The sequence below is a fragment of the Hyperolius riggenbachi genome, chromosome 8 (genome assembly GCF_040937935.1).
Source record: "Hyperolius riggenbachi isolate aHypRig1 chromosome 8, aHypRig1.pri, whole genome shotgun sequence".
NCBI classification, from domain to species: domain Eukaryota; kingdom Metazoa; phylum Chordata; class Amphibia; order Anura; family Hyperoliidae; genus Hyperolius; species Hyperolius riggenbachi.
In genome coordinates, this window is record NC_090653.1 from 72,149,129 (window position 1) to 72,162,966 (window position 13,838).

Sequence of the window (13,838 nt, forward strand, 5' to 3'; positions counted from 1 at the left end):
CGCATAGGAACGGCTCCTAATGCTTTTGAATGGGCTAGTTCACATGTATGCGTATGAGACGCATACGTTTCTCATCCGCATTGCTGCACGCAGTTCTGTGCGTCACGCATAGAAACGGACGCAATGAAAGTCTATGGACGCTTATCAAAAAAATTTTTCCCCTGGGTCACGTGTGTGTGCAAAACGCAATAGAATACGCATTCGAACGCAAGAAAAACGCATGCGTTTTTCAACTTGCGTTTCTTTGATTTTAAACGCATTCTTCATACGCAGATAGTCTGAACAGGCCCTTAGTCTAACGACGGACGAGCTAGATCGTTAAAAACGAACGATCTAGCTTGGCGGATTTTTACCAACGACGATCATTTGCAAAAGTAGTACATCGTTGGAAACGGTCGTTCGTACTAGGCTTGACATGCGCATTTCGATATTTCTCCATGAAACTTCTCATTTTTTTGAGCAAGCGCAATAGTTGCTTTACGTGATGTAACGTTCGTTCTAACGATCAGATCGTTACACACATTTTAAAACTAACTTTACTTAGGTCGTCCTTTCATCAATTAAAAGTTTGTTCGTCGTTCTCAACGAACGATCGTTGTCGCATGTGTGTACGTAGCATAAAACTTGCACTGGGGCCCGTAGCTCCTAAGCTACACCACTGGGCAGGAAGCACACTTGCTGAAATCACAGCAGTTTTCCATTGTATGGCTATCGCGATTCTGTAATTTTATTGCACTTGTCTGCATTTCCATTTCCACTGTGGGAAAACTGCCAACATTTATGTGTTTTAAACCACATACTGTCAGCATTTCATATTCAATGTATTAAGTTTATGCATTAAAAACAATTTCCAAGATTAAAAAAAAAAGAAAAAGGCACACAAAACTGCTGGAGGAATTACGGTAAAACATTTGTGTTTTTGTACGGCTTAAGGGCTGGTGCACACCAAGCGGCTTTTTCAGCGTTTCTGCAGCCCCGCTTGGTCAATGTATCTCAATGGGGTGGTGCACACCAGAGCAGGAGGTGTTTTGCAGAAACGAAAAATGCCGGGGTGAGGCATTTTTTGGATTGTGGGTGCGTTTCTGCCTCAATGTTAAGTATAGGAAAAACGCAAACCGCTCTGAAAAACGGCACTTCAGAGCGGTTTGCCAGGCAGTTTTTGTTACAGCAGCTGTTCAGTAACAGCTTTACTGAAACAATATATGAAATCTACTATACTGAAAACCGCAGCAGCAATCCGCAAAACGCTAGCAAAACGCCATAGAAAAATTTAAAAAAGCGTTTCAAAATCTGCTAGCATTTTGCGGATCTGCTAGCGGGTTTTGGTGTGCACTGGGCCTCAGTCTAGGCTAAGGCTGTGTTTAAATTGTGTAAAACGGTATCTTGATACGCCTGACTGATTTCTTATTTTGAACTCGCTCCAATTTTGCTCTAGCTTCCTGTGCACTGCATAAGCAAGCTACTTTATTTCTAGTTGCCATGAGCTGAAATTCCATTGCTGAGGAAGCATACACACATCCAATTTTGGACAATTTTACCGCATACAGTCAAAAACGGCGCCGGGGAAAAAATGGCGCATGATATTGATAAAACGCTATTTAGCGTTTTAATGTTGTTGACTTCAAAACGCAATTTTTCGTTTTACATTTTTCTAAAAAAACGTTTTTTGCCTAACAGTTGGTGGCAGAAGATACAGCGAGTCTCCCCAGGCTCCGGCAAACGTTAGAGCTGCAGGTCTACGCTTTCGTCTCTGCAATGCCGATCACACTACTTCCTGATTCAGTGTGATCGGCACTGCAGAGGAGACAGCGAAAACCTGGAGCTCTAACGTCTGCTGAAGACCGGAGCCGGGGGAGGTGAGTGTTCCGCTGTATCTTCCGCTGCGCTGACTCTGCCATTAAAAGGAGGGGGCTCCCGAGGTGACTGAGGGACAGAATGCAGGAGTTGGCCCCCAGTCCCTGCGCACATCTGCTGTAGTTTTCCCTGGGCAGCTATTGCCTCCTCCTGCACCATCGCAGGCAGCCGGGGGACCTACGCTCCCATCCCACCACAGGCAGCCAGCCAGGGACTGAATGCAGGAGTTGGCCCCCAGTTCCTGCGCACATCTGCTGTAGTTTTCCCCGGGCAGCTATTGCCTCCTCCCGCACCATCGCAGGCAGCCGGGGGAACCCACGCGCGTACATCAAAAAAGGGCGTCGGGAAAAAAGGGCGTGTGGTGTAAACGATAAACAGTATTATCGTTTATTGAAATATTGTGTAGAATTTCGTTTACAAATAGTGTTTTAAGAATTTATAAATCACTAAATAATGTGTATCAGATCGGCAATTCTTAAAACGTTAATTTTCCCTATTTCTAAACTGAAACTTATATTTACGTTTATTAAAAACCCTCCCTGTACCTATCCCTAACCCCTAGACCCCCTGTTGGTGCCTAAACCTAAGACCCCCCTGTTGGTGCCTAAACCTAAGACCCCCATGTTGGTGCCTAAACCTAAAACCCCCTAGTTGGTGCCTAAACCTAAGACCCCCCTGTTGGTGCCTAAACCTAAGACCCCCTTGTTGGTGCCTAAACCTAAGACCCCCCAGTTGGTGCCTAAACCTAAAACCCCCTATGGATAATAATGTTTTACAGACATTAATAAATAAAAAATGTAAATAAAAAAATGTAATTAATTTTTTTGGGTGGATAATAATGTTTTAGAAATGTTTTAGAAATAGTGATTTAGTATCTTTATAAACGTTATTCGTCACAGGCTCATTTTGTAAAGTTAAATCATCACAAACATAGTTATAAATCCTTAAAATTCTCCGGGCGCCGTTTGTTAAAACGTTAATCTCCGGCGCCTTTTTTTCCCTGTTCGGCGCCCATTAAACGATATTTATAATGGGAGTGAATGGGGCGCCCTTTTTGTCCACTTGTCTCATGCGCCCAAATCTCCTGCTTCCACCCACGCTCCCACCCCACCACAGGCAGCCAGCCAGCCGGGGGGAACCCACGCTCCCACTCCACCACAGGCAGCCAGCCAGCCAGCCGGGGGGAACCCACGCTCCCACTCCACCACAAGCAGCCAGCCAGCAACAAGCAATTAAAATGTTAACACCTGAAAACGGTAAATTACGTTTTCTATGCATTTGAATGGCGCGCCAGAAAGTAGCTGGGGAGCTATTCGCCATATTTTCCTGCTCCCAATTTTACCACCTCCAAAACTTACTTAGGGCTCCTTCACACTGCAGGCATTTTCGGGCTTTTTTCACCCGCATGCGATTTTTAAAATCAACCCCCCCCCAAAACGCTTGTGCAATCAATGTCTATGAGAAGGTTCATTTCAGCGTGGGTCGTGCGCTGTCCGTTCAGTGGTGTGTACATTCAGTGGTGCGTGGACCATTTTTGAGGCGATTCCGCCTCAATGGAAGGTATAGGAGAAACGCAAAACGCTAACAAAATTGATTTGTGCAGCGATTGTGGTCGCATAAATACATTGTATTCTTTTCCAGTTTAAAGAGTTTAAACAAACCTGCGCGCAGGTCATCGCCGGGAATTGGAAAAAAACTCCACAAAACCCGCCTAACGCGGATGGACACGCGGACAAACGCAACGTAAATGAGGCCTGAATCAGTTCCTAGTGTTCAAAATCTGCTGGCCTTCATACTATATGGAAGTGGTAAAACTGGCCAATCGAAACTGCATGTGTGTACCAGACTTAAAGTGAACATTAACTGTAGAAAAATAAATAAATAACTTACCTTCTACCAGCCCCCTGCAGCCACCCTGTGCCTGCATCGGGACTTCTGTGTGCTTCTTAATCACACTCCCGTGCATGGGAGGGCTCTGCGCGCATGCGCAGCATGAAAAAAATCTCTACTGCCCATGGGCAGTGGCTGTCATCGGTGGGAGCGTGATTGAGGACACGCATGCGCAGTGGCTCGTCAACTCGCCAGTTGGCAAGCCAGAAGAGGGTCGCTGCGGGGAACTGGAGGGACACTTAATGACATCGTGGGCACAGGGGGGGCTGTAGGGGGCTGGTTTTAGACCCAGGTAAGTTAAACCCACTTTTTTTTCTATAAGTACACTTGTAATTTAAAAAGTAGGGGGAATCCCCTGGACCCTCCAGAGGCTTCCCATGTTCTCCTCCAGACCACCGCAGGACACCGAGATCCCCTGGAAGCTTGTGGTCAGATTCCCGTCCATGAACGAGTGCGGTCGCACGGTAACAGTAAAAAAGGGCGCAGGAGGCTAGTGGACAAATCGGGCGCCGCCATTCACTCCCATAATAAATATCGTTTAATGGGCGCCCGATAGGAAAAAAGGGCGCCGGAGAAAAATAACGTTTTAAAAGCGGCGCCCGGAGACTTAATGTTTTATTACTGCTTCTCATGATTACACATTATTTAATGATTTATACATTTTTTAATATTATTTTTAAACGAAAAACAGTACAATATTTTTTTCAAACATAATTTATTTTTAAACGAAAAACAGTACAATTTTTTTTTTTTTTTTTACATTATTTTTAAACGAAAAAAACGCACAATATGTTTTTGAAACTTTATTAATGCTTATCACAGGGGGGTCTTAGGTTTAGGCACCAACAGGGGGGTCTTAGGTTTAGGCACCAACAGGGGGGTCTTAGGTTTAGGCACCAACAGGGGGTCTTAGGTTTAGGCACCACCAGGGGGGTCTTAGGTTTAGGCACCAACAGGGGGGTCTTAGGTTTAGGCACCAACAGGGGGGTCTTAGGTTTAGGCACCAACAGGGGGTCTTAGGTTTAGGCACCAACAGGGGGGTCTTAGGTTTAGGCACCAACAGGGGGGTCTTAGGTTTAGGCACCAACAGGGGGGTCTTAGGTTTAGGCACTAACAGGGGGGTCTAGGGGTTAGGGGTAGGTACAGGGAGGGTTACTTAGGCACCAACAGGGGGGGGTCTTAGGTTTAGGCATCAACAGGGGGGTCTAGGGGTTAGGGGTAGGTACAGGGAGGGTTACTTAGTAATTTTTTTTTTAAACGTTATTATACGTTTCACTATTTAAACGAAAGATTAACGTTTTTACAATTGCCGATTTAATGCACATTATTTAATGATTTATAACTTTATAAAACATTAATTTTAAACGAAATATAGTACAATACATTTTTAAACGTTATCCATGCTTATCGTTTAAAACCCCGCACCCTTTTTTCCCAGCGCCCCTTTTTAAGGTACGCGCGGTCGCACAGTGCAAGACTCCATGAGCAGCACAGAGTTGCTTAGGCTTTGTGGAAAATGCCAAGCCCCAGTGGCTCCGTGTAACTGCACAGCGTGGCTCATCCACGGACAGGAGCGCGGCCGCATGCACAGCTCGACAAGCTCTCCCATACAAGGTATGAGATTCCCAGTGCTGGACCAGTGGAGACAAGGTCAGTGGGGAGAGCCTCTGGGTTGTGCAGAGGCTTCTTTCTACTAAGATAAGTAACTAAATGGGGCACTTTTTGACCCTAGTCTACTTTAGGGGACCCAGCAGGAAATCTCGTATGGAGATTCAGCTAACGTGATTGGGTGGATAGCACCTTCTCAAACTGCAATGTTTCCAATAGGCTGAAGTAGAGTGTCATGGTAAGGGCTCGACCTCTGAGGGAGGGGTCAAAGGTGAGCAAATCCGCAGGTGGAATCGCATATAATGATAGTGTATGGTGCTTGTGCATTTTTCAGGCATATGCGATTCTGCATTGCGCAAAAAAAATAAAATAATGTAGTACTTTCCCGCACAATGCATGTGTTTTACATTGATATCAATAGCTACTGCAAAACACACTATTGTGCGGCAAAACACTTGCAGGGAATCATGTGTGATTCCAGCAGATGCGAGGGTGATCCCTTCCTGACACAGGAGACCTGGGTTCAAATCTAGTCTCTTCTTGTTCAGTAAGCCAGCACCTATTCCGTAAGAAGACCTTGGGCAAGACTCCCTAACACTTCTACTGCCTATAGAGCGCGCCCTAGTGGCTGCAGTTATGGCACTTTTAGTCCGTCAGGAGAAAAGCACAATTTTAAAGGACAACTGAAGTGAGAGGTAAATTGATGCTGCCATATTTATTTCCTTTCAAACAATATCAGTTGCCTGGCAGTGCTCCTGAGTGCATATGAAATCGGCGCCGGTAGACTTGGGCGCAGGATACAGGCGGTATATGGCTGATCCTGCTGCCGCACAAGTCCGGGCCGTGTTAATTACTATTCCCCCTCCAGTCCGCCATGGATAGTGGGGGGAATGATATCATTCGGCTTCCAGCGATTGCTGGAGGCCGAATTATTGTGGTTTTTAAGCAATCTCGGCTCCGTCTTCTGACGGTGACGGCGTCGACGTTACTCACTGAGCGCCGCTATAGACTGATTGCCATTATAGTCTATGGCGGCGCTGGCTGCGCCCAAATCTAGCCTAAGGGTTTATATAGCACACTGACCACTATTCAATTAATGTTTTCGCCTAGGTGATATTTTTACACCTCATCAATAAAGTGCATCAGAAAGCAACAAAGTACTCAAAATTATTTCGACAGTACTTTTCCAACTACTTTTCAGTAGTGATGGTCAAGTAGATGCAAATAACTTCGAGTTGATGCAAATGTATGCACATTTTTATGGACATTTATGCAGCTTGAAAATGATCCAATCAAATTTTACCTCAGCAGGATTTGATTGCTCCATAAATTTGCATATAATTGTGCATACATTTGCATCAACTCAAAGTTATTTGCATCTAGTTGATCATCACTACTTTTAAGTACTTTTTCAATTACAAACAGAAGTTCAAAGGGACCCTAAACAGATGTTAAAAATGGAATTTGAACTTACCTGGGGCCTCTTATAGCCCCCTATAGCCACAAGGTTCCGCAGCATCCTCTGGGTCCCCTCTGTTCTCCCGCTGGCGGCTCTGGTAGAGCACGGCTTTGCCGGGAGTCGTACGACAACTGCACATGCACAGCCCGTCCGTGCGCCTGTCTCAATCACAACCCCATCGACAAAAGCGTTCTGCACAAGTGCGTTTCATTCTTTCGTTCTGCACAAGCGCGGTTCATTCTTTAGTTCTGCACAAGCGCGGTTCATTCTTTCGTTCTGCACAAGCACGGTTCATTCTTTTGCTCTGCACAAGCGCGGTTCATTCTTTCCTTCTGCACAAGCGCGGTTCATTATTTCATTCTGCACAAGCGTGGTTCATTCTTTCGTTCTGCACAAGCACGGTTCATTCTTTCGTTCTGCACAAGCACGGTTCATTCTTTCGTTCTGCACAAGCACGGTTCATTCTTTCGTTCTGCACAAGTGCGGTTCATTCTTTCGTTCTGCACAAGCGCGGTTCATTATTTCGTTCTGCACAAGCGCAGTTCATTATTTCATTCTGCACAAGCGTGGTTCATTCTTTCGTTCTGCACAAGCACGGTTCATTCTTTCGTTCTGCACAAGCACGGTTCATTCTTTTGTTCTGCACAAGCACGGTTTATTCTTTCGTTCTGCACAAGCATGGTTCATTATTTCGTTCTGCACAAGCGCGGTTCATTCTTTCGTTCTGCACAAGCGCAGTTCATTCTTTCGTTCTGCACAAGCGCAGTTCATTCTTTCGTTCTGCACAAGCGCAGTTCATTATTTCATTCTGCACAAGCGTGGTTCATTCTTTCGTTCGGCACAAGCACGGTTCATTCTTTCGTTCTGCACAAGCACGGTTCATTCTTTCGTTCTGCACAAGCACGGTTCATTCTTTCGTTCTGCACAAGTGCGGTTCATTCTTTCGTTCTGCACAAGCGCGGTTCATTCTTTCGTTCTGCACAAGCGCAGTTCATTATTTCATTCTGCACAAGCGTGGTTCATTCTTTCGTTCTGCACAAGCACGGTTCATTCTTTCGTTCTGCACAAGCACGGTTCATTCTTTTGTTCTGCACAAGCACGGTTTATTTTTTCGTTCTGCACAAGCATGGTTCATTATTTCGTTCTGCACAAGCGCGGTTCATTCTTTCGTTCTGCACAAGCGCAGTTCATTCTTTCGTTCTGCACAAGCGCAGTTCATTCTTTCGTTCTGCACAAGCGCAGTTCATTCTTTCGTTCTGCACAAGCACGGTTCATTCTTTCGTTCTGCACAAGCGTGGTTCATTCTTTCGTTCTGCACAAGCGCGGTTCATTCTTTCGTTCTGCACAAGCGCAGTTAATTTTCCAGACAAAATCACACACTACCAGAGGGAGGACGAAGTGGACCCAGAGGGACCTTGCAGGCTATAGGGGTGTTGGAGGAAGCCCGGGCAAGTTCAAATTCCATTTTTAACATCTGCTCAGGGTCCCTTTTAAAATGACTGATTTTCCCAAACCTAGGAGAAAACTCAGCAGAAAAAGTAAGTTGGATCAGGGCCACAGTGCACTAATCATACAGGCAGTGATGTACACAGTAATCCGTAGGTAACTCACCTCCAGCAGAGGCTTGTGTGTCTCTCTACTCTTCAGGTGCAGCAGATTCCCCAGAACAGGCAGAGGTGTGGGGCCTGGAGGCAGATTACCTCTCCTGACAAACACTTTCCTTACTACCAGCAGCAGCAGAACAGCAGCAATGAGGAGTAGAGGCCACGCCATGTCTGTGCGCTGCCAGACAACACTAACAGGAAGGGACGTGAACTCACAATGTATATACAGCAGACTTGAGCCAGAACATATAGGAATCTACAGGGTTCCAAGGAGCATGATGTCACGCCCCTAGTTAACCCCCAGCCTGCTGGCGTTATCAGAGCTACTACTATATGACAGCTTTTTACTGTCTGGCTGTATATTGTATTCTGTGACATTTGTAATAGCTGCTCCACCCCCTCCTCCCACATTTTCTACCGGATATTCACACTATTTCCTTTAAAGGCATCTATGAATAGCAACACATTTATTGCCTAGTCAGTATATCTGCTGTACCCGACGCCCACGGGACAATTTAGACAGTTCTATCATGTCTTTTTTTCTAAGAAAATGATAGCATTTGTGATAAATCTATAGTCATTTTTTTTTTTGCTTCTGCAGATAAAGTTTATCAGTATTTATGCTGCACTCGATCCGGAACTGTTTGTAGCTCCGCCCAGTTGTTCAAGGGGGACGCAAGACCCCCAGAACATTTCATCCCAGGTAGTAAGGGATCTGTATACCAAGTTTTTCATTCAAATCGGTCAAGGCGTTTTCGCGTGATCGTGGCACATACACACATATACATACATCCGATTTTATATATATATATATATATATATATATATATATATTTATATATATATATATATATAGTGTATATAACTATATTCCACAAAAATCATATCTAGAATCCTAATTATAATTGAGCAGACGTGTTCACCCAACACATTAGGCAACATGTCTGCCTAAAACAATATAATTAAGCATAGTGCCACACAAAATAACTGAATAAGACAGTATATACATGCAGGTATATAATTAGCAAGAGTATGCCCCTAAACACCATAATAAGGTAGCACGTCACACAAACATCATATTTAGGCAGCATATCCCTCTCAAACCACATAATTGGGCAATGTCCCCTCCCAAAACGTATTAGGTAGTGTTTCCCACCCCTCAAACAACATAATTAACCTCCCTGGCGGTAAGCCCGTGCTAAGCACGGGCTATGCCGCCGGGAGGCACCGCTCAGGCCCCGCTGGGCCGATTTGCATAATTTTTTTTTTGCTGCACGCAGCTAGCACTTTGCTAGCTGCGTGCAGTGCCCGATCGCCGCCGCTACCCGCCGATCCGCCGCTGTACGCGTCGCCGCACCCGCCCCCCCCCCCAGACCCCGTGCGCTGCCTGGCCAATCAGTGCCAGGCAGCGCCGTGGGGTGGATCAGAGTCCCCTTTGACGTCACGACTAGTGTTGGGCGAACAGTGTTCGCCACTGTTCGGGTTCTGCAGAACATCACCCTGTTCGGGTGATGTTCGAGTTCGGCCGAACACCTGATGGTGTTCGGCCAAACCGTTCGGCCGCATGGCCGAACTAAGAGCGCATGGCCGAACGTTCCCCGAACGTTCGGCTAGCGCTGTGATTGGCCGAACGGGTCACGTGGTTCGGACCCGAACGCGCTCTGATTGGCCGAACTGTCACGTGGTTCGGGTAAATAAATACCTGAACCACGTCATATTTCCGCCATTTGTCTGTGGGTTTAGCTTTGGGTAGGCAGGCAGGGTAGTTCGCGCTCCAGCCACGCTAGCCAGGGTCCCCCCAGTCATTGTGTCGCTGCTGGGAATAGTAGTACACCGCTCGCTCAGCATTCTGTTTACTGCCACTCTGTGTACCTCGCTCAGCCACACTATATAGCATTCTGTTTACTGTTCTGTGTCTGCTGGGAATAGTAGTACACCGCTCGCTCAGCCACACTATATAGCATTCTGTTTACTGCCACTCTGTGTACCTCGCTCAGCCACACTATATAGCATTCTGTTTACTGTTCTGTGTCTGCTGGGAATAGTAGTACACCGCTCGCTCAGCCACACTATATAGCATTCTGTTTACTGCCACTCTGTGTACCTCGCTCAGCCACACTATATAGCATTCTGTTTACTGTTCTGTGTCTGCTGGGAATAGTAGTACACCGCTCGCTCAGCCACACTATATAGCATTCTGTTTACTGCCACTCTGTGTACCTCACTCAGCCACACTATATAGCATTCTGTTTACTGTTCTGTGTCTGCTGGGAATAGTAGTACACCGCTCGCTCAGCCACACTATATAGCATTCTGTTTACTGCCACTCTGTGTACCTCGCTCAGCCACACTATATAGCATTCTGTTTACTGTTCTGTGTCTGCTGGGAATAGTAGTACACCGCTCGCTCAGCCACACTATATAGCATTCTGTTTACTGCCCCTCTGTGTACCTCGCTCAGCCACACTATATAGCATTCTGTTTACTGTTCTGTGTCTGCTGGGAATAGTAGTACACCGCTCGCTCAGCCACACTATATAGCATTCTGTTTACAGCCACCCTGTGTACCTCGCTCAGCCACACTATATAGCATTATGTTTACTGCCACTCTGTGTCTGCTGGGAATAGTAGTACACCGCTCACCCGCCACTGTATAGCATTGTGCTCTGTGTCGCTGCTGGGAATAGTGGTACACCGCTCACCCGCCACTGTATAGCATTGTGCTCTGTGTCGCTGCTGGGAATAGTGGTACACCGCTCACCCGCCACTGTATAGCATTGTGCTCTGTGTCACTGCTGGGAATAGTGGTACACCACTCACCCGCCACTGTATAGCATTGTGCTCTGTGTCGCTGCTGGGAATAGTGGTACTGTATAGCATTTCTGTACTGCCACTGTACTGCTGCCAGTCAGCGTGTACTGTAAGGATTAGTGAAATGAGGAAGAAATCCGGTGAAAGAGGGAGGGGCAAGGGAAGAGGTGTTTCCCCTGACGGTTCACGTACAGGCCACAGGGGAGCACCCAAGAAAACCCACTCAATACCGCCCATGTTGTCCAGGACAACAACCCTCACAAATCCAAAAGAACAGGACCAGATAATTACTTGGATGACCTCTCAAGCGTCCAGCAGTGGGTTAAGCAGCACCAGCACATCACGCACGAGGTCCGAGTCCACAGCCAGTTACAAGGAGCCAGTGGGCACAAAGCTGACACAACCGGCAGCGACACCACGCACACAACTGCCAGATAACCAGTCCGATGAATTACCTCAGGACACAATGGGGTATTCGCAGGAGCTATTCCCAGCCCAACAAACTTCCACCTTTCAAAGGTCAATGGAGGAACAGCCAGAAATGTTGTGCCCGGATTCACAACCATTAACTGTGGGAAATGCACCGCACACTGAAATACAAGGCGAGTCCGAGGAGGACTCGGAAACCCAAATCCCAGAGCAAGTTGGGCAGGAGGGGTTGCAATTGCAGGAGGTCGGCCGACAAGATCTGGAAGACGACGTTGGAGTGAGCTGCGCAGAGGTTGTTCTGGGGAGCTCTACTCCACGGCGGCGGCCCCCCACAATGACATATGACGAGTATGAGGAGATGGAAGAGGAGGGTATGGACAATGTGGACAGAGACCCAGATTTTGTTTGTGAACGAGAACATCGCCGTCGTAGCAGCAGCACAGATGAGTCTGTTGAAGAACCCACTGCTGCAAGAGTTCGCCTTGTGCCACAAGGTAGGCGGCGCGCAATTTCAGGCACCACAAGCGTGGAAGTTCAAGTGAGAGGCAAAAGAGGAGCAAACAGAAATCGCCAGCAAGGCAGGTGCTCCAAAGTCTGGGCTTTCTTTGAAGACTGCACTGAGGATGTTACCATGGCGATTTGCAAGGTGTGCAAGACCCGCCTGAGCAGGGGGAAAAGTATTAACAACCTCTCCACCACCAGCATGAGCCGCCACATGCTATCCAAACATCCCACTCTTTGGGCAAACGCGGCAGGACAGGGTACCAGCAACACTGCCTCCCTTGGGTTCACCAGACTCACCACCAGACCCGCCTCAGCAGCAGCAGTAGCCCAGCCATTGCGTGGTTCACAACATTCACAAACATCAGACGACGCTGACACTGTCACTTTCCGGAGTAGTGCTCTTGAGGTCTCCCAGTCTTCATCAAACACAACAACCAACAGCCCTTCCGTGTGCAGCGCTACGGTTCAGTTGTCTGTGTCGGAGATGTTTGAGCGCAAGAGGAAATTGCCAGCAAATGACCCCCGGGCCGTGGCAGTAACAGCCAGCATAGCCAAGCTTCTGGCCTGCGAAATGCTGCCATATCGAGTGGTGGAGACAAACAGCTTCAAGGGCATGATGTCAGTGGCCATCCCACGTTACGTGGTTCCCAGCCGCTACCACTTTGCGCGCTCTGCAGTGCCTGAGTTGCATGAGCACGTGGTCAGCAAAATAACCCGAAGCTTGAAGAATGCCGTTGCCTGCAAGGTTCACCTCACCACTGACACCTGGACGAGTGCGTTCGGCCAGGGTCGATACATCTCCCTTACCGCGCACTGGGTGAACCTTGTGGAGCCTGGCAGCGATTCCTCACCTGCTACGGCGCGGGTGTTGCCCACGCCGCAAACAGCTGCACCGCCGTCCCTCCCACTGGATAACAACAGCAGCACCTACCTCTCTGACTCCTTCTCCTCCAACGCATCTCAAAGCTGTACCTCATCCGGAAACGCTAACCCAGCAGCAGTAGGATCGTGGAAGCAGTGCAGCACAGCTGTTGGCATGCGTTAGCAAGCGTTGCTGAAGCTGATCTGCCTTGGGGATAAGCAGCACACAGGGGAGGAAATTTGGAAGAGAATAAAGGAACAGACGGATTTGTGGCTGGCACCGCTGGACCTGAAACCGGGCATGGTTGTGTGTGATAATGGGAGTAATCTCATTCGCGCTTTAAGGTTGGCTAAGCTGACACACATCCCTTGCCTGGTGCACGTGATGAACCTAGTAGTTCAGCGGTTCCTGAGGACATACCCAGGCGTGGCCGATCTTCTGTTGAAGGTGCGTCGAGTGGCCAAACATTGTAGAAATTCCAGTACTGCTTCGGGGGCACTCTCCAAGATGCAGGAGCGCTTCAATCTCCCCCACCATCGCTTGCTGTTTGATGTCCCTACGCGCTGGAATTCTACGCTGCACATGCTAGCCCGCTTTTGTGAGCAGAAGAGTGCAGTGGTCCAGTACATGACGGCGCAGTACCGAGGCGCATCCGGACAGCTGCCAAGCTTCTGTGGATCCGATTGGGCCAACATGTTGGACCTCTGCCAAGTCCTCCAAAATTTTGAGCAATCCACGTTGCTTGTGAGCAGTGACAACTCTTCAGTCAGCATTACCATACCACTGCTGTGTTTACTGAAGAGGTCAATGTTGAAAA

General features: G+C 47.6%; 1 protein-coding gene across 1 annotated transcript in view; it reads right to left on the minus strand.

The window, feature by feature from the left end:
* Positions 1 to 8,772, minus strand: part of LOC137528203 (cytochrome P450 2G1-like) — a 51,646-nt gene extending 42,874 nt beyond the window's left edge. The window contains exon 1 of the mRNA XM_068249464.1: positions 8,423 to 8,772. Within this exon, the coding sequence (XP_068105565.1) occupies positions 8,423 to 8,584 (162 nt within the window). The 5' untranslated portion in view covers positions 8,585 to 8,772. The remainder of the gene's footprint in view (positions 1 to 8,422) is intronic.
* Positions 8,773 to 13,838: the final 5,066 nt, after the last annotated feature.